At 36.4% G+C, this 27,212-nt stretch overlaps 1 protein-coding gene across 1 annotated transcript; it reads left to right on the forward strand.

Moving 5' to 3' along the window:
* The first annotated feature begins 6 nt into the window (after nt 1–6).
* TMEM64 (transmembrane protein 64) lies at nt 7–23,837 on the forward strand. Its single transcript, XM_021719310.1, has 3 exons — nt 7–498; nt 17,025–17,180; nt 23,260–23,837. The coding sequence occupies exons 1-3, from the start codon at nt 286–288 to the stop codon at nt 23,449–23,451; spliced, it is 561 nt and encodes a 186-aa protein (XP_021574985.1). The 5' UTR covers nt 7–285; the 3' UTR covers nt 23,452–23,837.
* The last annotated feature ends 3,375 nt before the right edge of the window (nt 23,838–27,212 follow it).

A 27,212-nucleotide genomic window follows, 5' to 3' on the forward strand; every position in this document is an offset into this window, starting at 1 on the left:
GGGGTCGGCGTGGCCGAGGTGAGAAACTGGCGCTGCTGCTGCCTCGGCAGCACCTGTTGGTGCCGGAGCCTCGTGCTGGTCTGCGTGCTGGCCGCCCTGTGCTTCGCTTCCCTGGCCCTGGTCCGCCGCTACCTCCAGCACCTCCTGCTCTGGGTGGAGAGCCTGGACTCGCTGCTGGGGGTCCTGCTCTTCGTCGTGGGCTTCATCGTGGTCTCGTTCCCCTGCGGCTGGGGCTACATCGTGCTCAACGTGGCCGCTGGTTACCTGTACGGCTTCGTGCTGGGCATGGGTCTGATGGTGGTGGGCGTCCTCATCGGCACCTTCATCGCCCATGTGGTCTGCAAGCGGCTGCTCACCGCCTGGGTGGCCGCCAGGATCCAAAGCAGCGAGAAGCTGAGCGCCGTTATTCGCGTGGTGGAGGGAGGAAGCGGCCTGAAAGTGGTGGCGCTGGCCAGATTGACCCCCATACCTTTCGGGCTTCAGAATGCAGTGTTTTCGGTAAGTGGTGACCCCCTGGCCTGTCCCTCTCCAAGTCTGTTTTTGAGCGGTGAAGGCCCTGGGAGGGCGCTCTATCAGATAAATACCAGCAGAGAAGTGACATTGACAATGGGAGTTGCAATTACTTTCGTCGCACTCTGGGAAATCTATCATGCTAAATAAAACAACCTCCCGAGGAGATCTGGTACAGAAAGAACTATTCCTTTTCGGGATGTGAGTTTGATTAAAAAATAAAGTCATTTTAACTGTGGAGCGGGGGAGAGGTTGCGAGACATGAATGGAAATACCCATCTTTAAGGTTTGTCGTCTCACTTCTGTGGTAGCTTTGGCAACAGTTAGGGAGGAAGGCTTTGCATTCCTAGCTTTCTGTCTTGTCTGCCTAAATGCATCCAGGGTTTTGACTCCAGTTTTTGGCTGCATGGGGTTGAAGGAAACATTTGAGTAAACAGTGCAGAGGATAGTAGTAGACTCCAGATTTTGGAGTTTTCCTAAATTTATAATAGGCCATTTCTTCTTCAAGTAATTTGCTTTAAATACGATGTAAAGGACTTTAGAAAAGTCTCCTGTTTTTCTTTGGAGGAACTTCATTTTGAAATCAAAGTGTAGTGAATAAAGCAGAATAGAACAGATAATCCTTTTGTCAATGAGCATATATTTCTCTTCCATATCAGCACCTTTATAGACTCTTTTCTGCCCTTGTATTCATATGTTCTGCTTCTTCTACTTAGGTTTCTGTAGCTAGTATGCATCTCTGAGCCCCTGATTTAGGATAGAAACACTACTAGAGAGACTGTCTGTTTGGAAGAAAGTAATCTAATCTTTACAAACTTATGTGATTTTGGAACAAATTAACCCTATCTGACTACATTTCCTCTATTCTAAAGTGAAAGGGTTAAATTATAAATTAGATTACTGTGTTCCTCAAATTCATTGATTCGAAACTGCAAAGAGCTCTTATAGAGATTCCCAGGAATTCAAGCCTTCAGCTAGATTTAAAGAAAACTGTGTATTGGAGTAAAAAGAGTTAGCATATAAAACCAAAGGAATTGATGTATTGTATATTTGTTTGTGATTCTTATACATTGTTTTGTTTAAAAAGTAAGTCATTGTTAGTCTCCGGAAACTTTCTCATTTTGTTTTGAATTAGGAATAATTTAAAACAGCCTACCTCTTTGTGATGAAATTTAGATATTTTTCATTTCTTTTTAAATGCCTTTTGCAAGTCTCTTGTTGATTCTAACCAACAGCAACAATGACAATAGAATAATGTTTGGTGGAGACAGTGGAAATAAGAGGCTTTCTGTAGAGATAGTTCAGTGTTTACTGTAGTAGTTAAGTATGGTCTCAGCCTTACGTTCCTACCTTTTCGCAACCTTCTTCTATAGTATAAAATATATGCACACGAACTTTGACCCAATCTTGGGTAACAATAAATTATCTGTTCTAAGACTTTGAAAGAAGATTGGACTAAGGAACTTGTGTAGATTCATTCTGTAAGTTTACTTTTTCCTTCAGTATGACTTGTATCCTTGAGCCTTTTCTTGTCTACCTACTGTGTACTAACTACTCTTCTGGGCTCTTGCCACATATTATTTCTGATGCTTAAAGCAGCCCTGTAGAAGGTGATTATGCACATACTATAGACTGTTGTCTACTAGTTAGGAGCACAGTGCTGGCACTTTGGAGTCCTGCTGTCTGCTTAGGATCTGATGACCTTGGTCAAGTTGTTTACTTTCTCTGTGCTTTAGTTTCTTATTTGTAAAAATGGTAAAAGTAGTGGGACCTACTAGGATTATTGAGAAGATTACAGGAGATGAATATATCCAACAGAGGCCGGTTTAACACTCACATGTTGGCTTTTTTGTCGTTTCTGTTATCACCCAAGGTCACTTAGGTAGTTAATAAATGGTAGAGTCAAACTTTGAACTATGGCCTGATGTAGGGTCTCAACCATGGCCCTCTTTATTTCTTCATTGTATTGCATATTTAATACCTAGTGTAGTCATGGGCATATAGTAAGTTCTTATTATATATCTATTGATTGAAAATAGGTAGGCTTTTCTTTTGATAATGTCTGTATTACTATTAAATATGTAAGTAAGATATTGTACTTTGTACTTGGAAATTACCTAATGTAATCATTTTAGTTAAAACTATGCTTGACAAGGGACTTGATTTGGCATTGTGGGGTCAAGAGAAATGAAAAAGAGAAAAATGGTCTCTTGAAGTAGGTATTATCGTCACTATTATACCAAGAAAGAAATGGAGGCTCAACCATCCAGGAACTTGTTTAGAGTCACCCAGCTACCAAGTGGCAGAGCTGAGGTTTGAACCCAGGATCGGCTGATATGGTGCATCTTAACTGTAAAGTTCTTTTTCTTTTTGAGTTGGGATCTCACTCTGTCATTCAGACTGGAGTGCAGTGCAGTGGCATGCTCCCAGCTACCACAGCCTCGACCTGCTGGGCTCCAGCAATCCTTCTGCCTCAGCCTTTCACGTAGCCAGAACTACAGGTGCGTGCTACCACGCCTGGGTAATTTTTGATTTATTATAGAGATGAAGTCTCACCAAGTTGCCCAGGTGGGTCTCAAACCCACGGGCTCAGGCAATCCACTTGCCTCGGCCTCCCAAAGTGCTGGGCTTACAGGCTGACCCACCGAGCCCAGCCTAAAGTTCTTACTAGTAACCACAAGCAGAGTGAGTTGTGAAGTCACTAGATATGGACTGTTACATCTTGTTTATTTCTGTTGTTCTGAACTGTCTGCTTCCAGAAGTAGCCCTTTCAACCAAAACAGTTAACTGAATTAACCCAGGATATGTGAGAGAAAGAAAGCTTAGTTTAGGCTGATACTGGTTTTAGTCTGTCTTTCCCTTCTGCCTTGGAGAACTTCATTCTGCCTCCACCCTCTCTATGTCATACCCATCCAGCTGACCACAGCTACCCCCTTTTCAGGCATATTACTCTTGTTTTTTTACGTCTTTCCTATCTTTAAAATTATCTTTTAAAAAAAATCCAGTTAGAACTCATTTTCTCAATATCCATGATAAAAGAAATTTATCTGGACTTCCCTCAAGAAGGAAGTTAGATATAGTGGTCACGGAGGCCCAGACTTTGGAAATAAACAGTCCTTGATTAGTCTGTGCTGTGTGGCCTACTCTATGTATCCTCATCTGTAAAATGAAGCAGTTATGAAGCTTAGGTAATCTAATTCCGTGACAGCATCAGGTATTTTGCCAGGCTCATAGTCACTATTCAGTAAGTGTTAGCTATTATTCGTAGTGGTGGATGTAGTTGGATCTGATTGTAAAAGGTGAAAATATGGAAGAAGGAAAGGAACTTTCCTTTGTTTTTTATCTTCTCTTAACCATTATTTTTTTTCTCCCATGTCTGCTGAAAAAGGGATAAGCAAACTAAGACTCTACTTTTGAATTCTCAAAACAGAAAAGATGCATATAACCTTTAATCGTATTAGTTCATAAGCCATGAGAAATATAGTTTCTCAAGTACACATTTAAATTCTTCCTTCTTAAAAACACACCCATCATTTCTCTTGGGATATAGTAAAACCTTTAAAATTTTTTTTTAAAATGTGATCTTGTATCTCCATGTTTTGCTGCCCGTTAAGATGAATCTCTAATCTTACCGTTTTTGTGTATTTCTTTTTTTTTTTTTTTTTGAGTCGGGGTCTCACCCTGATACCCAGGCTAAAGTGCAGTGGCACGCTGCTTATGGCCATGGCAGTCTCAACCTGCTGGGCTCAGGCGATCCTTCTGCCTCAGCCTTCCAAGTGGCTGGAACTACAAGCAGGCACCACCACATCCAGCTAATTTTTTTTATTCATTGTAGAGATGAAGTTTCATTGTATGGCCCAGGCTGGTCTCAAAACCACAGACTCAGGCAATCCTCTCTCCTCCACCTTCCAAAAGTGCTGGGATTATAGGTGTGAGCAACTGCGCCTGGCTGGTTTGTGTGTATTTCTAAGCACTATTCTTATCTGGACACATATCAAGGATGACCATGGTTGCCTTCTTTCTGGATTAGTCAGGATAAGCTAAAATATGCCACAATAACAACCCCAAATCTAAGTGGGTTAAACAGCAAAAGTTATAGTCAGCTTAACATCAATCCAGGTCATACTTGATTTGGGGAAAGGAGTTACAGGGTGAGCGGGACCCTGGTTTTATGTCATTTTTATTCTGGGATCTAGCTGACAAAGTCACCATCTTGCATTTGGTTACTGTGTCATAATGAATTGCACACTGACTTTTGAAGCTTCTGCCTGGAAGCAGTCTCACTTTTTATTGACCTGAACAAGCTACACAGTCCCAACCAACTTCAAAGGGGTGAATGTTGTGCCAGGAAGGAGAGAGAACTGAAGCACTTAGTGGCAGTCTCCATGATTCTGGTGCTTAACTACCTCCTCTCTCATCCCTCATGTCTAATCATTGGTCCTATGGATTCTTTCCTAAACACTTCAGTCCAGCCCATTGCCACTACCTTGGTTCAGGCATCTCAACCTCCCACTTCCAGGCCTAGGCTTTCGCTTATTTATCCAGAAAGATCTTTCTAAAATGCAGGTGTAATCTTGGTACTATCCCGCATGAATTCCTCAAATGGGTTTTCTTTTCTTCTCATGATAAATTCCATCTCTACAGCTTCTCTCTGCATTTTACAGTTACTGTATGCCCTTTTATGTGTTAATGTATTTAATCCTCAGTACTCTAAGAGGTAGACATGATATTTATGATTTAAACATAGCAAATGAAATCCTGTTTGTAGCCTTGAAACTTCAAATTTTCCTTCTTATCAATTGCTAGAGAAAGGAATCCCTGGGCTGATTAAAAAAATAAAAGGACTGTTGATGCAGGTGTAGAAGGAGATAGTAAAGCCATTTAGAAGAAAACTTGTTTATTAAATTAAAACTTGAATGTTATTCACAGGAATAACATTTTTGTATTTAGTAAACATTAAAATGTCTTGTAAGGTTTGTTTTAGATGCCCCCTTAGAGGCCTACAGCCTAAAGTTACTTCTTGTACAATGTTACCTTTTTTTTCAAAATATTACATAATAATTGGTTGTTATGGATAACAGTATTCATACTAAATAATACTTGCAGCTTCCAAAAGGGTTCTCACATTAGGTTGGTCTACAGGAGATCTCATGTTAGGGTTCTCATGTTAGGTTGGTCTATAGGAGGTCCAAAGAAAAACCATTCTTGGTCTCTTTTAACTTTGGCCAAAGAAAAATTTAAACAAAGTCTAGTAAGCTTCTCAAAGAAATCCACATAGGAAGTGTTTTTGTTTTTTGGGGTTTTTTTTGAGTTGGAGTCTCACTCCGTCACCCAAACTGGAGTGCAGTGGCCGCTCCCGGCCACCGCAGCCTCGACCTGCTGGGCTCCGGCGATCCCTCCACCTCAGCCTTCCAAGTAGCCGGAATTACAGGCATGCGCTACCACACCCGACTGATTTTTTTATTTATTGTAGAGATGAGGTCTCGCTGCCCAGGTAGGTCTTGAACCCACGGCTTAGGCAATCCACTCACCTCAGCCTCCCAAAGGCGCGGCATTACAGGCTGAGTCACCGAGCCCGGCTAGGAAGTGTTTTTAGGTATTCTTAAATCCTTGAAACCTAAAGTGAAAACATAAAGTATAGTATGAAAACTCCTCTTATTCACTTGTTATGTTCCATTTTATAATTAGGAGAGCAAATTTACATGCATGATATCCCTTAGTCTAAGGGTCCCCAACTCCAGGGTTAGGAATCAGGCTGCACAGCAGGAGGTGAGCTGTGGGTGAACAAGCAAAGCTTCATCTGTGTTTACAGCCATTTCCCAATCACTTGCATTACTGCCTGAGGTCAGCTTCCTGTCATATCATCCACAACCTTAGATTCTTATAGAAGTAGGAACCCTATTGTAAACTGTGTATATGAAGGGTCTAGGTTGCATGCTCCTTCTGAGAATCTAATGCTTGATAATCTGAGGTGGAGGTGAGGCGGTGATACTAGCACTGGAGAGCAGCTGCAAATACAGATTAACATTAGCAGTGAGGTTTTACTGCACATCACCCCCTGCTCCCCGGTCCGTGGAAAAATTGTCTTCTGTGAAACCGGTCCTTGACTCCAAAAAGGTTGGGGACTGTAGCTTAAGTCATCATAACAGTCTTTTTTTGACTAGGTATCAGTGCCTAAGAGGCGAAGTTATATAGAAGAAAAATATCATAAACTTGAAATCAGGTTGGTACTAACATTCACAATGTCATCTTGAGGTAGTTATAGTTTGAGCTATATTTTCTGTTATAAAATATGTTTAATAATACTTACTGAAAAGGTGTGGTAAAATATGTAGTTTGCTCATTATTTACTATTGTTTCTTTCTTTCCATTCTCTGCATTCCAAAATCAGGACACTGAAGATCAGAGACTTAAGGAAAATTGAACAAATATCTATATTGTGCTTACTAAGTGCTAGACACTGTTTAATCATGCACATATAACTTATTTACTGCTCATGTCAACCCTGATCCTCATCTTGTAGCTGAGGCAATTGGGGTTCAAAATGGTGAAGCAGCTTGTCTGACAGCAAAATGGTTAGAGTTGTTAACTTACCCAGGGTACTAGTTTGGGTCCAAGAAGAGCTGAGTTTCCCAGACACCTCTTGATTCCAGTTGTGGAATGTTTGTCCTGGGCACCTTGTATGTCAAATATTACAGAAGACTGTGCAGAGTTCTACACAGCTGTCTTAGTTACCGTCTGGGTTGTTAGAACAGTGATCAGCAAGCTATAGCTCCACTTTTATGGCACACAAACTAAGAATGGTTTTTCCATTTTTAAATGGATGAAAAAAAAAATCAAAGGAAAAATAGTATTTCAAGCCCAGGAGAATTGTTATAAAATTCAGATTTCAGCATCTGTAATAGTGTTATTGGAATACAGCTGTACTCATTCCTGTATGTACTGTCTGTGTTTCCTTTTAAGCCAAAACAGCAAAGTTGAGTAGTTGCCACAGGCCTTACCGCTTGCAAAGCCTAAAATATTTACTACCTGGTCATTTATGGAAAAAGTTTGCCTACTTCTTCTTTAGCCACTGCAACAAAATAGCCACCAAGCCTGAGCCCCTGCAACTGTAGGAAGAGGCGCCTAAGTCCTCATATATATCTTGTCTTTTTATTTAACAATCGTTTTTTTTTTGAGTTGGAGTCTTACTCTGTCACCCATATTGGAGTGCAGTGGCATGCTGGGCTCCGGGATCCTTACGCCTCAGCCTTCCAAGTAGCCGGAACTACAGGCACGTGCTACCACACCTGGCTAATTTTTTTTGATTTATTGTAGAGACAAGGTCTCTCCAAGTTGCCTGGGTGGGTCTCGAACCCACGGGCTTAGGCAATCCACTCACCTCGGCCTTGCAAAGTACTGGGATTACAGGCTGAGCCACAGAGCCTGGCCTAACAATTTTTTTTAAACAAAAGCAATATATGGGGACTATGTGTAAAATGCAAATAAAAGCAAGGTGAGTAAATTTTAAAGTGCAAGGCCTTCCCTGTCATCCTGGGTCATTTATTAGTGGAGCCACTTTAAAGAATTATATGTTGCCAAACTATTAATTTCTTTGGCCATTTGTATGAGCCTGCAGTAATTTTGAAGTAACAGATGAAAAGATTGGTTTTTTTGTTTCTAAAAAGTTCAGGGAGCTGTGAAATTGGTACTGATTGAAATAATGACAGTGAAGGATGTCATGACTTGAAGCACATATAACTTTTCTTAAGTTTTCTTAGAGTTTGCATTGAATTATCCAGAAGAAGATAAGTTAGTTATTTGTAGTAATTCAGTGCGTTACAACTAAATAAGAGTTTTTGGCAAGTGATTCTAAGGCCACAAATATGATACAGTTTTAGCCTGTGGATTATTTGGAGACTGCTAGTTCTGTCTTAGTTCCTTTGTGGCCATGGTGAAGTCATTTAATGGTTCTGGCCTCCAGTATTCTTATTTGCAAAATGAGAGGGTTTAAACAAGGACTCACAGTTTGCCTTTAAAAGACCAAATGTTCTGAACAACAGCATAACCTTACCTTTTCTTTCCTCTTTATTTTATTTTAAAGATGCGGGGTATGAGTCAGATTTAGGTACATAAGTGGTCTATATAGAGGTGAAGTTTGAGCCTCCCACTGGTCCTCACTTCCCCTGGTTTAGGATCAGGTACCCTTAGTGATGTTATGTGCCTCCCCCGCCTTTCCCTGGCAGTGTCCCACTACTGCTGATTTCTCTTTTGTAGTATTGTGATAAATGTTCAGGACCCACTTACGAGTGAGAACATGTGGTATTGAGTTCTTTGTTTCTGTAATAGATCACTAAGTATGATTTTTCAAGTTTAGTGATAGTATGTTTTATAAACATTTTTCTCACTTAAATTCTTACACTGTGCTATAGATATGGCTATAGATTCAGATGAAAATATGATGGGTCATCAGACTTGTCAGTGTGTCTAATGACTATTTTTTTCTTACTATTAAAGTATACTGATTTGTTACCATTGGTATAGTTTAGGTGGAACAGAAAGAGACACAGTCTGTGTTTTTGAAGGAGCTTGAAGTCTAGCTCTGAAGGGTCAGATAGGATGACTAAGTTGTGTAATGCTATCTCAGCTCACATACTTAGACTTCACAATACCACTGAATACAGTTAACCTTTATTTCCTTAAAACTGTTTTCTCCTCTTTGTGCCTGTATATCTTATCAGCTTCTGCGGTTTTTATGTGTCATGGATAGGTTTACAATTCACAAAACTGTATCTCTAGTCCATTATCATACTAACATATATACAGTATGTCTTATTAACCCTTTTTAATTAAAAAAATTGTTTAAAAGCATAAAGGTTATTAAAACTTAATTTAGCAATATTTGTTTTTTCTGTCTACAAAATGTGTTCATTAAAAAATATTGAAAATAATACCAACCATAAAGAAGAAAGCAATCATTAACATTTTAGTTTATTTTTCTAGTTTTTGCATTTAACTGATACTTATTTTTCTCACATAACATTGTGAGTTAATGTTATGAATAATTTTTCTGACCTTTTACTTGATATAATGAACATTTTGTCATTATGTATACTACAATATGATTTTTAATGATCACACAGTCACCTATAGTTTCTTATCTTTGCATCTTTTTTTATTCCTTCTCAGAGTGAGGCCTTATGTATAGAAGGCATTTGATACATTTTTGTCTAGTAAAAATAGTAAATCTATAGTATGTCAGACGGTACAAAGAGCTTTTCTACTTGTGTTCCAGAACTAATATGCAAAAAGATGTATTTTCCTGTGTGTGTGTGTGTGTGTGTGTGTGTGTGTGTGTGTGTGTGTGTGGTATTAGCTGGATTTTCAAATGGAACAAGTGACCCCAAAATATTTGAAAATCATTAAAAGCGTTTAATGAAAAAATTTGAATATATGAAGTTGGCTTCTGTGTTGTAGACAGACATATCGACCAAACCATTTCTGTTGGTAGAAGCCTCCTTTCCCTGAAGACCTCTCCAGCTGTTAGAATGGGGTCTCTCAGAGCTGTTGCTGCCTTGTTCTTTTTCCAGGAGCAAGACTTTTCCCCAGTACTCTCAGGGTTGCTGAGAGACCCTAACCAGACGGTCTTAGCCTTGGCATTAGGTTAACCTCAGATGTTATTGGCAATAGTTTTAGTATTCATTCAACAGATAACTGGCAGGTGCCTACTATGTGTCTGCTGCTGTTATAGATGTAGCAGTGAATAAAGCAAAGTCTTTCAAGGCACTGGCAGTCCAAGGGAGAAATAGCATTCTAAGTCAATCATGGTGTAAATTTTGTTGATAATGACTTAATTTTCATTTGTAACTTTTTTTCCCCCTGTGTGCTTGGTGGGGGAGGAGGGTGCTCTCAACTTCTGAAAAGACAATAAAAATGGACTTTGTATCCCAATCAGTTTATAAACTAATGTGAATTACCACATTTATAAACAAAACAATTTGATATTGATACATTCAACCTCCAAGCAACATATATTTAACACCTAATACATAGTAGACATTGTGCTAAGGTCTAGGGACACAATGAAGAACAAGACAGGTCCCTTCCTTTATAGAATTTATAGTCTGGGGAAGAGGTGAGGGGCAAACAGATGGTGCAGTGTGAACAGGATATGGAGGTATAGTGCTATGTCAGAGCACTGGAAAGCACTTCTTACAAAGACTTGGGGCATCGGGGAAGGCTTCTTAGAGTAACTGATCACTGAGTAGTGAAAGACAGTTTAGGATTTGCTGGAGTAAAAGAGTGGGAGGAAGGGGTGTGAATGTACTTGCCAGAAGGAACAATGTAGAAAGACCTGGAGGGAGAGGGGAGCAAGAAGTATTAGAGAAACAGCATTTTTATGTCACTGGAACATAGTGTGGCTTGGCATATGAAGTAAGAGGCCAGATCATAAAGCACACCGAAGAACGCAGCCCTCCTGTTGGCAGTAGGGGAGAGTTAAGCAGGATTAGTTTTGCATTTTACAAAGATTTCTGCAGGATTTAGCATAGGTTGTGAGTGGGGATAATCTGGGTGTCAGGACTGGAGAGAAAACTGAATAGGAATGGTGGATGGATTCCTTAGATAATGAGAAGGTACAATCAACAAGACACAGTAGATCATTTGGTTGTGGAGAGTGAGGGATTTGCTGTGTGACTGACTTGTGAGGTTTCCAGCCAGGAAAGTTGAAATTGGGAACACAGAAAAAAGTGAGGAGGTATGTTGGGGAGGAAGGGAAGGGGAAGGAAGGGAATGGACGTTAATGTTTTTCCTTAAACCAGTTTTAAAAATTTCGTATTTCTGAGAGTAAAAACTAGTTGCCTTTTCTGAACTTTTTTCCCTCTTCCTCGTTTTTCTGAAACATTGATAGGAAGCATTTTGGGGATGTGTACAACAAAATTGATAATTTAATTAGGTGAAAAGATCAGACTTTTTTTTTTTTTTAATTTTTTTTGAGTCAGAGTCTCACTCTTTAGCCCAGGCTGGAGTGCAGTGGCACATTTATGGCCACCATAGCCTCAACCTGCTGGGTTGGGCGATCTTTCTGCCTCAGCCTTACAAGTAGCTGGAACTACAGGCGTGCACCACTACACCCAGCTAATTTTTAAATTTATTGTAGAGACTAGGTCTAACCAAGTTTCCCAGACTGGTCTCAAACCCTTGGGCTTAGGTAATCCTCTTGTCTCCACCTCCTAAAGTGCTGGGGATTACAGGCGTGAGCCAGTGCTCCTGGCCTTAAATTAGTATTTTGATTTCTCGACCATTCCTTTCCTAATGGTTGTAGGGATTCATGACTTTTTTCTACCTAGTTTCACTAAATATATTTTAATTGAAATTTATATAATATCTTAATACTAACTTTGTCAATAAACAGCTTCTCAAATATGTAAACCAAGAAACACGTCTATACAAGAAGATATAATCTGCCAAAACTAATATTAGATTCACAGAGCTACAGATAAAATTTGAAATCTTCAGAACACAGATCACCTTTATATTTATTCTTCATTACATCCATGTCAAGATAGTCTATGTAAAAAAAGATACAGTTTCTTGGTGAGTTGAATTAAAGCATGAAACTGTTTACAGTGTAAACACCTGTAAACCTAGGAAGTAGAGGAACTGGGGCAGGTTGCCTGGGAAGACAGCAGTCCTAGCTTCAGTTAGCATCCTAGTGATAGATTTCTAAAGACAGGGATTCTCTTATTGTTAGCTCCAAAAATGCCATGTTCAGAAGCATTTGAACATTACTCTTCAGAATTAAGGTTTTTTTCTTTCCTTTTTCTTGCAAATGGGCACTTCTTTATTTTTAGGATCTATTTGGTATTGTGATGAAGTGATGTTTTACATTAACCCTTAATGACCCAGATAAGTGTATCACATCTCTAGAAAGAAGAGTATAGATAGTTGTATAGCTCGTAGTGCTTTAAGAGCATGAGAGAATGGCAGTCAGGTGTCATTCATCATCCTTGAAACTCTCACTGATATAGCTGATCATAGAAACTAACCAGCAAGATAACACTGATATCCTAGGTTGAGGTTTCTAGGGGTTCTTTAGACTTGAAGGACAACTCCTAAGCCAAGATTTCAGGGTACTATAAGCAGTAATTCAAATGAGATTACTCTAGGCTCATGTCTAATGTCTTTCTGGAAAATAGAACAAGGAGATAGATTTTTTTTTTTTTAAGCTAGAGGCTCACTCTGTCACCCAGGCTGGAATGACATTCACGGCCACCCCAGCATCGACCTACTGGGCTCCGGAGACCTTCCACCCCACCCTTCCAAGTAGCCAGAGCTACGGGTGTGCGCTACCACGCCTGGCTAATTTTTTTCATTTATTGTAGAGACGAGACCCCACCATGTTGCCCAGGCTGGTCTCGAACCCGTGGGCTCAGGCAGTCCTCTAGCCTTGGCCTCCCAAAGTCCTGGGATTACAGACTTGAGCCACTGTGCCTGGCCAGAGACAGATTTTTTTAAACTTTGCTATGTGAGGACTTACTAGGGAGAGAATGTTAGATGAGTCTCTTTGTGGGTCAGGTATTCTAAATTATGTTTGTCAAAGACTGGAGTTATGTGGAGATTCTGAGTAGAATTTGGAAGCTACTTATCTTTAATAAAGTTATTAATAGTTTAAAATTGTTTTTAAACTGTGTATATGTTTTTATATTGCTCCATTGGTTAAATCATTGAAAATTCCAGCAAAGCTATTTATAGTGATGAACTAAAATTAATTTTTTTTTTGCTTTCTTTAGATATATAGCTTTTCTGAAAGGAAATATGTAAAAATAATAAAGCTTGCTTTTTCACAAGGATAAGATTGGGTCATGAAAGGTAAACTTTGATTTTTGCATTGGACAATGGTTTTGTAAAGAGCTGAGTAGCAGAGTTATTTCAAATTTATGATATCTGTTCTTGAATTAACCATTTGGATACTATTGATGCCATCTGTGAATGTCAATCATGTATTTTATTTAGATTAAGTTTGTTATATTTGAAGGCTTATGTATAGATTGAAGCTCTGCTTTCTGACATTTTAGAACTTAAATATTTAATTTAAAGATAACTTTCATAATATGTAATGTTTAGTTATTAACTGAAGTGTAATAGTTTTTATGATTAATTTTTTGTTATATCTACTCATTTTATATATTTGACATGTTTATTCTAAAGAAAGCTCTCTGCTCCTCCAAATGCTCTAAACTGACGGAGGAACTTTCCTCCTGCTTAGCTCCATTCACATTGTTCTTTGACTAGACTCCCTGGTACTTTTCCTCTGACTATAGGCTTGTTCCTCTTTTATCCCAGGCCTCTGACGAGTATTACCCTATCTACTTATACTGTCTATTTTACATTATTACTTTGCATGTGCCCTATAAGCAGTCCTAACTGTACTGCCAACTTTATGAATACATCCTGTACTTTCCCTGCCGTGTTGTCCTTGTTCATTCTCTTCCTAGAACACCTGCCTTCCTCATCCCATCTATCTTTGCCTGCCAAGTCCATATTTAGCTTCTGGTGCCCATCTTTAATGCCTCTTTTTCCACAAAGATGCCTTTTGGCCCCCACTCCTACAACTAATTTTAACCTTTACTCTTTATTGCTCTGCACATAGTCCTTCTCAAGGATTCCCTCTCTTCCTGTTTCTACGTTAGTTTGTGTGTACTTGCCTGTGGGAAAACCACAATGTCAGTGTAGGCATTGTGTCATACTTTCTATCTCTTCTAAGTACTTATCAGAGCATCTTGCATGAGCGATTATTGAGTCTGTGATTGATAAAGTGAATTGTTAACAGCCAGTTGCTGCAATATTCTTTCCGAACAGGCAGTGCTATATCTCTAGTTCATTATCTATGAAAAGAGATGAATGTAGCTTTATTAGAAATATGATTTACATGATTATTAGATTATATTATAGTTCTAGATTTGCTTGTAACTGATTAAAATACCAGATCTTAAAATAAGTGGAATTGTTTAATAAAGTGGCCAATAGCTTTCTTACATACCAGTAATACTCATATGGGGATGTGGAAAAATTATTTTCAAAATTAATAGCAGTGACAATAATAATAATATGAAATGCTTAGAAATAAACTAATAAGAAATTCATGAGATATATAAATAAAACTACCAAACTTAAGTAAGATGTATAAAAGAATATTTAGAGTACTGTCAATATAGAAACATTTCTGGATAACAATACTGAATATTGTGGAGGTTTCAGCTCTGTCCAGATTGATTTGTAAATTTACCTTAATCCAAATATAAAATTTACTGGTTTCGTTTTGTTTTAGTGACAGGATGATCTGTAGGAATAAATATATTAGGGCAGTCATGGCAATTTTAAAAAGAAGAGTAATTAAGGAATTTGAAGTGAATGTGAGATTCCTTGTCAGATATATAAACTGATGGTCTTTAATGCCATTTGGTTTCAGTATAAGATTTAAGATAGCAGTTTTCGTTTTATCACAATATTTGAGATATCAATGGACAGTTTTAGAGGTCCAAATAAACTCTTTTATATACAGTAACTTTATTTACAGGTCGATGGAAAAGTTATTGATCACTTAATATATAATGCTAGGAAAATTGGCTATTGGGAAAGGGGAGGAATAAGGCTATATCCTCACCTTTAATTTGAATAGATTTCAGAAGGCATATATGGTGAATGTTAAAAAGGAAAACAATCAGAAAAAAATAGATAAAAACTAGCATTGGGTTCCAAAAAGACTTTCTAAAGCTAAAACCACGGAAAAATCATAGGAAAAGATTGATAATATTTGACTGTATAAAAATTGAGAAGCACATGTATGTCTAAACATAAAACTAAAAGATAAGGGTAACTTTAGGGGAAAATATTTGCCACATATAATAGACAAAAGTTTGCCCTCATATATAAATAGCTCTTATGAATAAATAAGAAAAACACTTAACCTTCCCATAAAAGGGCAAATGCTATTAGTAAAGAAATGCAAATGGAAAAATGCATATAGACAACTAGTGTCAATATAAATTAAAATAGTATATATTTAATAATGACGGAACATCATTTTAACTATCAAAATAAGAAAGATTGAAATTTCATACTTAAAATTGTTAAGTGTATGACAAAATGGGCATATTCATGTATTATTTACTGACACATATGTTAAATCAGTATGAATGTTTTGGGAAAATAAAAGGTTTTGTTTGTTGTTTTTTACTATTTGAGCAAGTAATTCTACTCCTAGTGATCTATCCTGAAATAATTGAGATGACTATTAATCATTTGTTGATGTATAAACAGATCACTTTAAAACTCAGTGGCCTAAAACAATAAACATTTATTGTCTCACAGTTTCTGTGCATCAGAAATCCCTGTGCAACTAGCTGGGTATCTCTTTCTCAGGGTCCCTCACAATACTACATCAAAGTGTTGGCCAGGGCTAGAGTCATCTCGAATTGACTAGCGGATGATCATGTTCCAGGCTTAGTGGCCATTGGCAGGCCTCAGGTCTTTGCTAGTGGTTCGTTGCCACATGGGTCTCTCTGTAGAGCTGCTTACAGCATGGAAGCTTACCTGCTTGAGGAATGGATGGAAGTCCTCTTCTTGTACCCTAAACTTGAAAGTGATATCTCCTCCCTTTTGCAGTTGTCTGTTTGCTAGAAGTAAATACTAGGTCCAGCTCATACTCGAGGGGAAAGAATCACACAAGGCCATGAATACCAGGAGGTCAGGTCGTTGCGAATATATTTGATGCTGCTACCACACAGGTTAATAGACAAAGGTTGCCATCATAGTTTTAGGGTGCTATTTTATAATGGCAAAAAATAAATGCATAATTACATATACTGAAATAATGAAGCAATGTAAACATTTTGTAGCAGGAGCTGTGAAATCCATACAGTGGTAGTATACAGTAATTGCATAGTAATGATACCTTTTACCTTTTTTGAGAGTCAGTCATGTACTTAGGCATTTCCTAGGTACTTCAGAAATATCTTTGATCCTGACAACAATCATGTGAGGTGGTGGTTATTTTCATTTTACAGATGAGAAAAACTGATATTCAGAGACAGAGTAGCTCATTGAGTTCTCAGAACTGGAATGCCGTTCTAGGGTTGATTATCTGGCTTCAAAGCCCAGTGACCACACTGCCATTTAAGAATGTTTATGAAAAATATTTAAGGCCATGAGGAAGACTTACAAAACAGTTTTCAAAAAGTGATCTCTGTGGATATTATTTACATGTAAGAAAAAATAGATAGTCATAAACATTGTCTTTCAGTGGTAGAATAATAAATATTAAAAAATCCTTTAAACTTTTATTTCATTTTAATCTTTCACATTCTGCATGTATTCCATTTATAATCATTTTTAAAAGTCAGAACATTGTATAAAGTATTTCAGTTCCCTGTGCTCCCAAGAAAAAACCACCAGGGAAGACTTATACACACATTTTCATGTTGAATTGAAGTTTTACTTAGTAATGAATCATTCCCTTTAATCTACTCTTCTAGATAACTGACCTCTCATTACCCAACTATCTGATGGCATCTTCAGTTGGACTGCTTCCTACCCAGCTTCTGAATTCTTACTTGGGTACCACCCTGCGGACAATGGAAGATGTCATTGCAGAACAGAGTGTTAGTGGATATTTTGTTTTTTGTTTACAGGTGAGTTTAAGGCCAAGGGTTGATTTCTCTCTCTCTCTCTCTCTCTTTCTCTCTCTCTCTCTCTCTCTCTCACAGGTGAGTTTAAGGCCAAGGGTTGATTTCTCGCTCTCGCTCTCGCTCTCGCTCTCGCTCTCGCTCTCGCTCTCGCTCTCGCTCTCGCTCTCGCTCTCGCTCTCGCTCTCTTTTTTTTTTTTTTTTGGTATTGCATTGCTGATGTAACAGAATACACTGAAAATAATTTGAAGGTTTTTCCTTTTTCGATTTTTTTCTTTTCTTGTTCTTTCAGTACTACATATTTTGACAACATTAAATGTTTTTACTTGTATAGATGTATAGAAGCATGCAGAACTGAACTGATACTTATGAAAAATTACCCTAAGGAAGCAAAAAAAGGAATGGCAAAATAGGGATACTTTTGCAGTGATTATTTTCAAAGTCATCACAAATCAAATACTGAATTGTAACTTTGTGTGAAGTATTTCTGAAGATAATTTTAGCAAGATTGGGTGGAGTTGAATTTTTATCTAATACTTTATCTTCAAATTATTAAAACTCTATCATTTATATTTTTTAGATATTATTTATACTGACAAGGTAAATTTCTTGTATAATTTTATGTGAACAAAAATATGTTTTAAAATGTATTGCCCCTGTAATCCCAGCACCTTAGGAGACTGAGGTGAGAGGATTGCTTGAGTCCAGGGGTCTGAGACCAGCCTCGGCAACTTGGTGAGACCTCATCTCTACAACAAATTTTTAAAAATAGCCAGACGTGGTAGTGTGTGCTTGTACTTCCAGCTACTTGGAAGGCTGAGGTGGAAGGACCGCCTGAGCCCAGCAGATCAAGGCTACAGTGGCCATGAGCAGCATGCCACTGCACTGCAGCCTGGGTGACAGAAAAAAAAAAATGTATTGCCTCATAAAAAATGTCTCAAGTTTTCTATCACGAATCCAAATAAGATTTGTGTAATGAATTATTATTGTGCAAATTGAAATATAGTTTAGGGCACATAAAATTCCATATAAAAGATTGGTAAAAGAGGAAAATACTGTCATATAGGCACATTTATTCAGGGTCTTTAAATTGCATAAAGAAAGAGTTAAAAATTCATTTGTGATAACATTTCATTCCTGAGATTTATCAAAATAGAAAATATAATAATTTTTGATGAGTTAGTAAGATGATGATGATAACTGACTTTTTTTCTGTGCTTTATATGTCACATATTTAAGCTCATTTAGTTCCTACAAAGTCTTATGATATACAGACTTTTGTTATCTTGAGCCATTGTATATCTCTTCCCAACTCAGCTTTCAGTGACATCACCTTAGTAGCTTGAAATTGGCCATGATAGAAATATTTACACCATGGGAAAGTGCAAATGCTATAAATCAAGCCTCCTACTTCTGATAACCAAGAGCTGGCTTACCAGGATGCCAGATTAGTAACTTGTTTACGGCCACAGCTGTAAGGGGTAGAGTCAGGATTTAGTCTGGAGACTATGCTCATAACCAATAAAATACAGTTCATCCCTCTGTATCTAGGGGGTACAAATTTACAGGTTCAACCATGGATTGAAAATATATTTAGAAAATAGCAATACAACAATAAATATGCAAATAAAACAATATAACAACTGTTTACATAGAATTTATTTAAGATTTATATGTAATCTAGAGATGATTCAAAGTATACAGGAGGATGTTTGAAGATTATATGCAAAATACTGTATCATTTTATATTAGGAAGTTGAGTATCTGCAGATTTTGGTATCTGGGGGTCCTGGAACCAATCCTCTGCGAATACCAAGGGACAGTAGTTTAGTCTCCTGAGCAGGTGATACTAATGAGATAATGCTACAGACTTATCCTTTATTAGCTTGTTAGTTTTCATGATACCATATTACAGATTTACAGATTTAATTTTGGTAGCATGATTCTCAAGTTTAGAGGCACTATATTATAGTAAAAATACTATGATAAAGCCACAATTAATTTTCTGTGTGCTTATTTACAAGGTTAGTAAATAAAGTAAGCCTACAAATGTGGAGTACTGGTTAAATAAAGTTTGTGAATAAAAGGGATTGCTTTAAAAGTTGTAATATATTTGACATTCAGGGAGTCAGTTTTGACTTTTCTTTACTAATTTTTAACCCAGAGCTATACTTCCTTTAGATAATGTGAATCTAGGATAATAGATTTTATTATTGTTGGTTTATTTGTAGTAATATGGCATGGTAATCACATATTGTTAAACTTTCTATGCATTGTATATACCGTAGTTAAATTTGTAATCACGAGGTAATAAAAAATTCTGATGTACACTATATTCTAGATATTTTAGTATAAATTTAAGCATATTTTACATTTTTTAAATTTCTTTTTTCCTTTGACATTACATTTAAGTACTTTGAATTTCTCATTATTAATAGCTTGCAGAGGATTTTCACAGCTTGAAACTTTATATTTTATGCATCTTAGTAAAAATCTCTTACCCTAGATTCACGTTATCTAAAGAAAGTATAGCTCTGAAATAAAAATTAGTAAAGAAAAATAAAAACTAACTTCTTGAATGTCAAATATATTACAACTTTTAAAGCAATCTCTTTTATTCACAAACTTTATTTAACCAGAACTCCAAATTTGTAGGCTTACATATTTACTAACCTTGTAAATAAGCACACTGAAAATTAATTGTGGCTTTATCATAGTATTTTTACACAATATAGTGCCTCTAAACTTGAGAATAATGCTACCAAAAGTAAATCTGTAATATGGTATCATAACAACAGTAAAAATGAAAACTAACAACTATAATCAATGGAGTTTTATATAGTGCTTCCTAAACTATAGCATCTTCTTTTATCTAGTGATTTCTTAACCTTTGTTTGAGCTGGCATATTTAAGTGTAGGATTCAAGACAGGGGAGAAAAGGCATATATTTCTTTGTCTAGAAATTTAGGAAAAAAAAAATGAAAGCTTATGAATGCTTTAGTCCGATTTATTGATGTTAATTATAGCTTAATTTGTTTCAGGAAGAATTTAATGCAGTTTATAAAATAGATACAGAAGAGTAAAAAGGGGGGTAAGAAGTCATCTTAAAGGAAAAATTAGCATCGAAAAAAATATAAAGCTTAGGGTAAAGTAGTAGAGTAAGTATATTCTTGAGGTTCTTCCTGTTTGCTAGAAATCAGTCCCACATTTGCCTATGAGTTTTATAACCACCAACCTAAAGAGAATCCACAGTGTCAATAAAATTAAAACAATAAAATAAGTGTTCAGAGAAAGCCACAACTATTTCTTGTACACATTGAGTATCTCTCATCTGTAATGCTTGGGACCAGAAGTGTTTCAGATTTAGGATTTTTTTTTTTTAGATTTTGGAATATTCGCATTATACTTATGGATTGAGCATCCCTAATTTGAAAACCCAAAATGTTTCAGTAAGCATTTCCTTTGCACATAATGCCAGTGCTCAAGAAGTTTTGATTTTGGAGCATTTCAGATATTCAAAATAGAGCTACTCAGCCTGTACAGAAATCTGACTTAGATTCCAAGGTCTATTTAGTTACTCTTTTCCATGTCCTGTGTTCTTCCATGTACTCACCGGCTAAAAACCCAGTCCTGGGTAGATCCAAGTTTGATCTGCTTTGTACCTGTTCCCTTGGGAAAGTGTTATAACCAAACAAATGGATAATACTTAGCTCATGTTTGCAGACCTTCACCTGGTTTCTACATTTTAACTCTTCCCTTTGTTTTCTCACTCCCCTGCTCTGTGCTTGACATTTGAACTATCTTCACTCTCCTGACAATTTTGACTTCATCCTCTACTTCCCTCTTCATTTTCAACACATGATTGCTTTTCTGGCAGAACAGAAAAATCAGACTACTTCAAATGGAAACTCCCTAAATTTTCACTTAAGAAATCTATTAACCTTTTTGTGTTCCTGCCTTTACTCATATCCTTTCCAGTTAACAGTGGAGGAGACATCTTTCCATATAAGGCTCGCCCTCTGCCTGTGATTTATTCTTTCCTTTTATTTCAGTAGGGAAACTTTTAAAACAGTTATGTATCCTTCCTCTTCTTATTTTTATTAATCCTTTTTTCTTTAACACTTCACTGGCTAAAGAAAAGGAAGAGCGGTATGTTGGAGGAGAGTCAGTACAGATTTATCAGGCCCTGGGATCCACAAGGGCCACTGGGAAAATTTAATGTGACAATATAGCCATTTTACCCTTGCTGGGAGCCCGAGAAAGTTTTTTGCTGGGTCTGGGCTTACTTTTTTTTGGCCCTGCCACTTGCTTCCCTCAAATTGCTGTTTCTGAGGCCATCACTAACCTTGTCTAAATACTTGCGCTTTCCAGTTCTCATCTTGCTTAAGACTCTGTTGATCACACCTTTATTATTAAAACACATTTCCCCTTAGTTTCTTTGATACCATCTTCTTTTTTTTTTTCCTACTTGCGTGTCTTATGATTGTCTTCTTCCTTTCATGCCCTATATCTATGTTTCTAAAGATTCTAACTTTAGGCTTTCTAATCTCACTCTGTAAACTTTTCTTGTGTGTGTGCAAATTAATTACTGTGGTGGCTGTTACTATGTTTACTGTGTAAAGATCACCCCCTTCTAGTATATGTCTTTATGCTCAGCCTTCTTTCTATAGCTTCAGACTCACTTTCTAATTTCCATGAGTTGCTTTTGATGTCCAATAGGCACCTCAAATTCAGCATATTGTACAGAAAACTTAGCCTCTTATTCTCACCCCCCAATTAATTCTCTAACATTGTCTCAAATCTTTTTACATGGTATTACCATTTACTGATAAGTATTAAACTTAGATGTTTTCAGTAAGTATACTTTGTTTCTTTTAAGAGAACTAGCATATTAGAGAACAATTACAAGATTTAAAGACCTACCTTTAAAATACCTAATTTACTTAGAATTTTACTGAGTGACAGGTACTCACTTAATAGTATACCCCGTGTCAGATTCAAAGTTCTTCCTCTCTTCCACTCACTCTCTCAGCATGCTCTGCTTCTACTGCCTCCTGCCCCCGCCACCCTCAACTCTTGGATTTAGAATATTTTTCCCATATAGCTTATGTTATAATTGTGGGTAGGTTTAATTGGAACAGTATTATAGTATAGGTTCACTTTTGGTTAGAGAAGTCTTTGTAAATTTGCTAGGACATTAAACAGCGCCTGCTGTATTTGCTCCAAATCCTAAATGTTTATTTACAAATGAACTTTGGAATAAAAAACATTTAGAAGATTGTTTAGACATTCTGATGAATTGTATGTAGAATGTTGAAGTACAGAAGGTAAGTATAGCTTTCTACTGGACAATGAGAAACTGAAGTCCAAAATGGTTTAAGGAACTTCCCTGAAATCACATCACTAGTGAATGGCTAAACCAAGACTAGCAACCTTTTAGTTTGATGCCTTTTTTGGTATCTCTTTCACTAGCACTTTTTAAAAAATCATTATCACATTTTCCTTTGTTTTTCTTTTTCCTTAAAGACAATTTTTTGTTCACAATCTCGTAGTTTCTTTTGAAGTTTATTGGTATTTCATTTTTTACAGTGGTTCTTAATAATTTTAATTTTGTCTGCACCAGAAAGTTCCTTGCAAATGGTAATGCTTCTCCCTTAATGGGCTTAGAAATACCTATGTACTAATTTATAGTCTTACAAACATACATTGCTGCATTAATTATACTAATAAAGTTGAGTCAGCTGTTACCTCTATTGTAGACATTTTTAAATTCCTCAAATGAAGCTTTAATGGTGCAAAGCGACAGGTTTGACTTGTCTCAAGCAAGCTTCATTTATATGAACCAAAAGGGATGTATGTTTGCTGTGTTTACCTGATAACATGGAGTGGTTACCTTTATAGACTTTGGCCCTCTACACTCAAGAGAAATAATGTGTAAACTATTTTAAAAAGTATAAGCTCTTACCTTCCATATTTGAGACGTACCTCTTTGAAGCATTTCTAACCCAAGTATTTATTGGATTTATTTCTCTCTTTTTTCCTATATAAAATATTGATAACTGTAATATTTTATTTTTATTCGCAGATTATTATAAGTATAGGCCTCATGTTTTATGTAGTTCATCGAGCTCAAGTGGAATTGAATGCAGCTATTGTAGCTTGTGAAATGGAACTGAAAACCTCTCTGGTTAAAGGCAATCAACCAAATACCAGTGGCTCTTCATTCTACAGCAAGAGGACCCTAACATTTTCTGGAGGTGGAATCAATATTGTATGATTCTAACGAGATGTATGATTGTCAAGAGCCTAGTGTGCTGTCCAAGGTCTAGCAGTCAATTGACTAGTGAGCAGAGACAAGTTCTAATTGTATTACGGCACAAACAAAACTGACTAATTTTTAAATTGCACAATTTTTTTTAAAACAAAAATCATTTTCTGAATATGTAAGTGTAAATGTAGATGCAATTTTGGCTGCACCTCTTTATCATGCCTGTATCGGCCTATAGTTCTGCACTTTAGTGTTTTTTAATTGTTTTATTTCTGGATACTTATGAACAAAGAAATAACCCAAATATGTTTTCTGCTTAGTGTCTTTATTTATAAAGCCCATGAATAGTTGTATGCATCTTTCCTACCTATAAAGTAAAACTTGCAGTTTTAAATGTATAATAGTATTGAATGTTCTTTGCTTTGATAGTCTTTCCAGAAAGGATACACTTTTTTGTTTTTTTCCGTTTTACTGGTTTTTTTTTGTTGTTGTTGTTTGTTTGTTTTGTTGAGTTGGAGTCTCTGTTGCTCAGACTGGAGTGCAGTGGCCGCTCCCGGCCACCGCAGCCTCGATCTGCTGGGCTCCGGCATTCCTTCTGCCTCAGCCTTCCAAGTAGCTGGAACTACAGGCGCGTGCTACCACGCCCTGCTAATTTTTGATTTACTGTAGAGATGAGGTCTCACCAAGTTGCCCAGGCGGGTCTCAAACCCACGGGCTCAGGCAATCCACTCACCTCAGCCTCCCAAAGGCGCGGGATTACAGGCTGAGCCACCGAGCCCGGCTTGTTTTACTGTTTTAAGTGGGACCACTTTGTTTCCCATTTCCGTTTCCATACTAGTTAGAGAACAGACATTAACTTGCGGTTGAATGTATTTGTGCAATCATCGCATTGTTGCAGGGCCATTTACACCTGTTCACAAAGCTTAAATCCTACATTGTGGGACTGAAGTGCTCTTAAGATGCCTTTTTATTTTCACTGTGTAATTTGCAAAGCAAAAGGGAAATTATTTAGTGGATGATGGCTCAAAATTAGAACTTGTTCTAATTAGATTACATTGGCTTTATCCTCCTTAGATCCTTTATCAAAGGGCTGTCCCATTGCAATCTTACTAACACATTTTATTAACCTTTTTTCCTTTTTTATATTAATAATTAGGCTTTGAAATAAAGATATTATTTCTTTGAAAATGGTGGGTTTACCATCATTGAAGATGTCACTCAGGTGGCCTTGTTTGAGCAAAACGCCTTTTTTAAAAAAAAACAAAACCAAGCTTTAAAATCATGTTAATAATTTCATTGAAGTACATATATATTTGTTCCCATAGTCTTCAGCTTTAAAGCTATAAATATAATATTAACTTAATGCCCAAATTTGTATTATTTGCCCTACTATAAGCAGTTTTATTTTGTTTTTTGGGGTACTTGTTTTTCTCTGACAAGACTCAGGAATTCTGAAATGTGAAATTAAGTGTCTCAATTCTTTCTCTTGTAACGAATCAAGTGTATTTATTAGTAGCACTTATGACTATAGAATACAATAATTTGGCATATAATTCATATTACATATATATTATTAATTGTCATCTTTATTCTTAAAATAGTTTAATTATGAACTTAATGACAAGTTTTTTTAAACAAATGAGGCTGTAGATGCTAATTTTCTGGTAGGTATCTGTTTTTGTTATGAAAATACCAACTTATCAGAGCCTTCCAGTTTGCCTTTTCATTAGGGTAAAACCTTTGCCCTGATTTACTAAAGTACAAAGGAATTCTTTAGAAGCAGATTATTCTAGCCTTATGCTAGAAATGAATTTGATCATTTTAATGTGTAATTTGTTTGACCTATTCTGGTATAATTGTTTTCCTTTCCTTCTCAATTCATATGTTTTCTCCCCTTTGCATAACAGTAAAGTTCATTTATATGTTATGCCAAGAAGATTTCAGTGCAGATACTCTGAGAGGCACCTAGGTCTACAAGACATAATTGTTCTCCAAATCCTTTTTTCTGTTATTAATAGAAAAATAAATATTAATACATAGTATTGTTTTTTATTTTATAATAAACAATATTTTTCTTATTCTTATTTTTTTGAATCCTAATTACCTGTTTAGTTTTTTTTCTAATTTGAATCCTAATTGCCTAGGTTTTTTTGTTTTTTGTTTTTATGATTTTAACAATCCCAACCAACAGTACACTTGATTTATTCTTTTCTGTCTGATTTGACAAACTTTTTCTTGTGCTTCTTGTTTGTTGGTTAACTTGTTAAAGGACTCATTATGTACAGTCACCATTTTCATACTTGTTTTACACTTCATGTATTTTGAAGTGCATTTATTTACTTAGCATTTGTGACTTGAATAATTTCACCAAATGAATACTTTTGGGTAGTTTGTAATCAGTACTTCCAATTGTTATACTTTGCTTGGTACTTGTAATAAATATGTAAAGGTAAAAGAAATAATTTTTCTGTATTTTGCCAATCATAATTTTCTATAATAAATCATTCATTTTTTTTCTTAAAATAGTACAGATTGACTATTTCTAAAATACTAATCTATAGCTACAGTTTTTCTTTTCTTCAGCATTTTCAGCCTCCAAATAACAACAGTTCCTTATAGTCATGCCACTTGATAAGTGAACTTGGTTGCTGGTTTCTAGGTTGGGTTCACTATAATTTGTTCAAAGCTTTGCCATGCCTTACTCACTCCATTGTTAAACCTATGTCACAGATTTATGGCAGCAATACACTTCTACAGGATACTTTTATGTTGCCCAAATATTGCCTTTAGCCATATATGCTTATGAAATGTCTTCAGTTATGTATATTTATAGAAATAAAATGTATCAGATTTCGCAAACTGTTTAAGTGCAGTATAAAGTTGCTTAATGCACATTTTAAAAAGCATACAATGCACCTAATTTCCAAATTTGATGAAAAATATGTTCTATTTTTATTTCTTTCTATTCTATTTTTGGTTTATTGTTAATTATTTTGCTTACATTTTGCCAGATTTTTGTCATGTAAATTATTTTAAAATAGCAGCTTTAAAAAAACATGTATATACTAATTTACTAAGTGTTTTCATGTTCATTTTTATTTGATCATCTGATTTGTGAAATAGCTTGAAATCTGTACTCTTTTGTTTTTGAAAATAATATTACCAAATCTCTGTTATTAGAATGTGTATTTTATGTTCAGAAGTGATTATGGGTTTATTCAGAGCCAGCCAAAGTGTATCCCTTGATACACCTTGTAACCAGCTACAAACCTTTTAAGATGGCTTTCCCCTGATAGGGACAAGTACATGTCTATAAAATATTTTCCTCCTTGTAAAGCTATTAAGTTCAGTAGTTACTCTTATGTGCCCTTGCTTTAACTGAGCTAAGTGGTGTAGGTGCAAGCATTTCCGTGGTATTCCTGTGTATGTTAATGTGCACTGCTGATTTGGGCTATTTGAGGGGAAGGTGCTGTGACTTACATATGTCAATATTTGTTATCTCTGGGGCGACCTTTTAAATGCTTGAGAAAGTCACTTGGTTTGTGCCAGGTTGGTGAAGGTAAATCCTTAGATGCAGGGTATATGCTATTCACACTCAAGCAGCATTTGCAGAGAAACAGAGGTTTATATGGACCTCAGGAATAACAGTTAACAACTTTGGTTAATGAACTTGGTGGTGGAATCTGTTTCAGCCAGAGGCTACTCTGTGTATCGGAATGATGGTCAGTATAACACTATCTGATTTTTAGGTTGCGCAATGCTAATTTCTG

The sequence above is a fragment of the Carlito syrichta genome, unplaced genomic scaffold, assembly GCF_000164805.1.
Source record: "Carlito syrichta isolate Samal-C Ts95f unplaced genomic scaffold, Tarsius_syrichta-2.0.1 Scaffold314390, whole genome shotgun sequence".
Classification (NCBI taxonomy): Eukaryota; Metazoa; Chordata; class Mammalia; order Primates; family Tarsiidae; genus Carlito; species Carlito syrichta.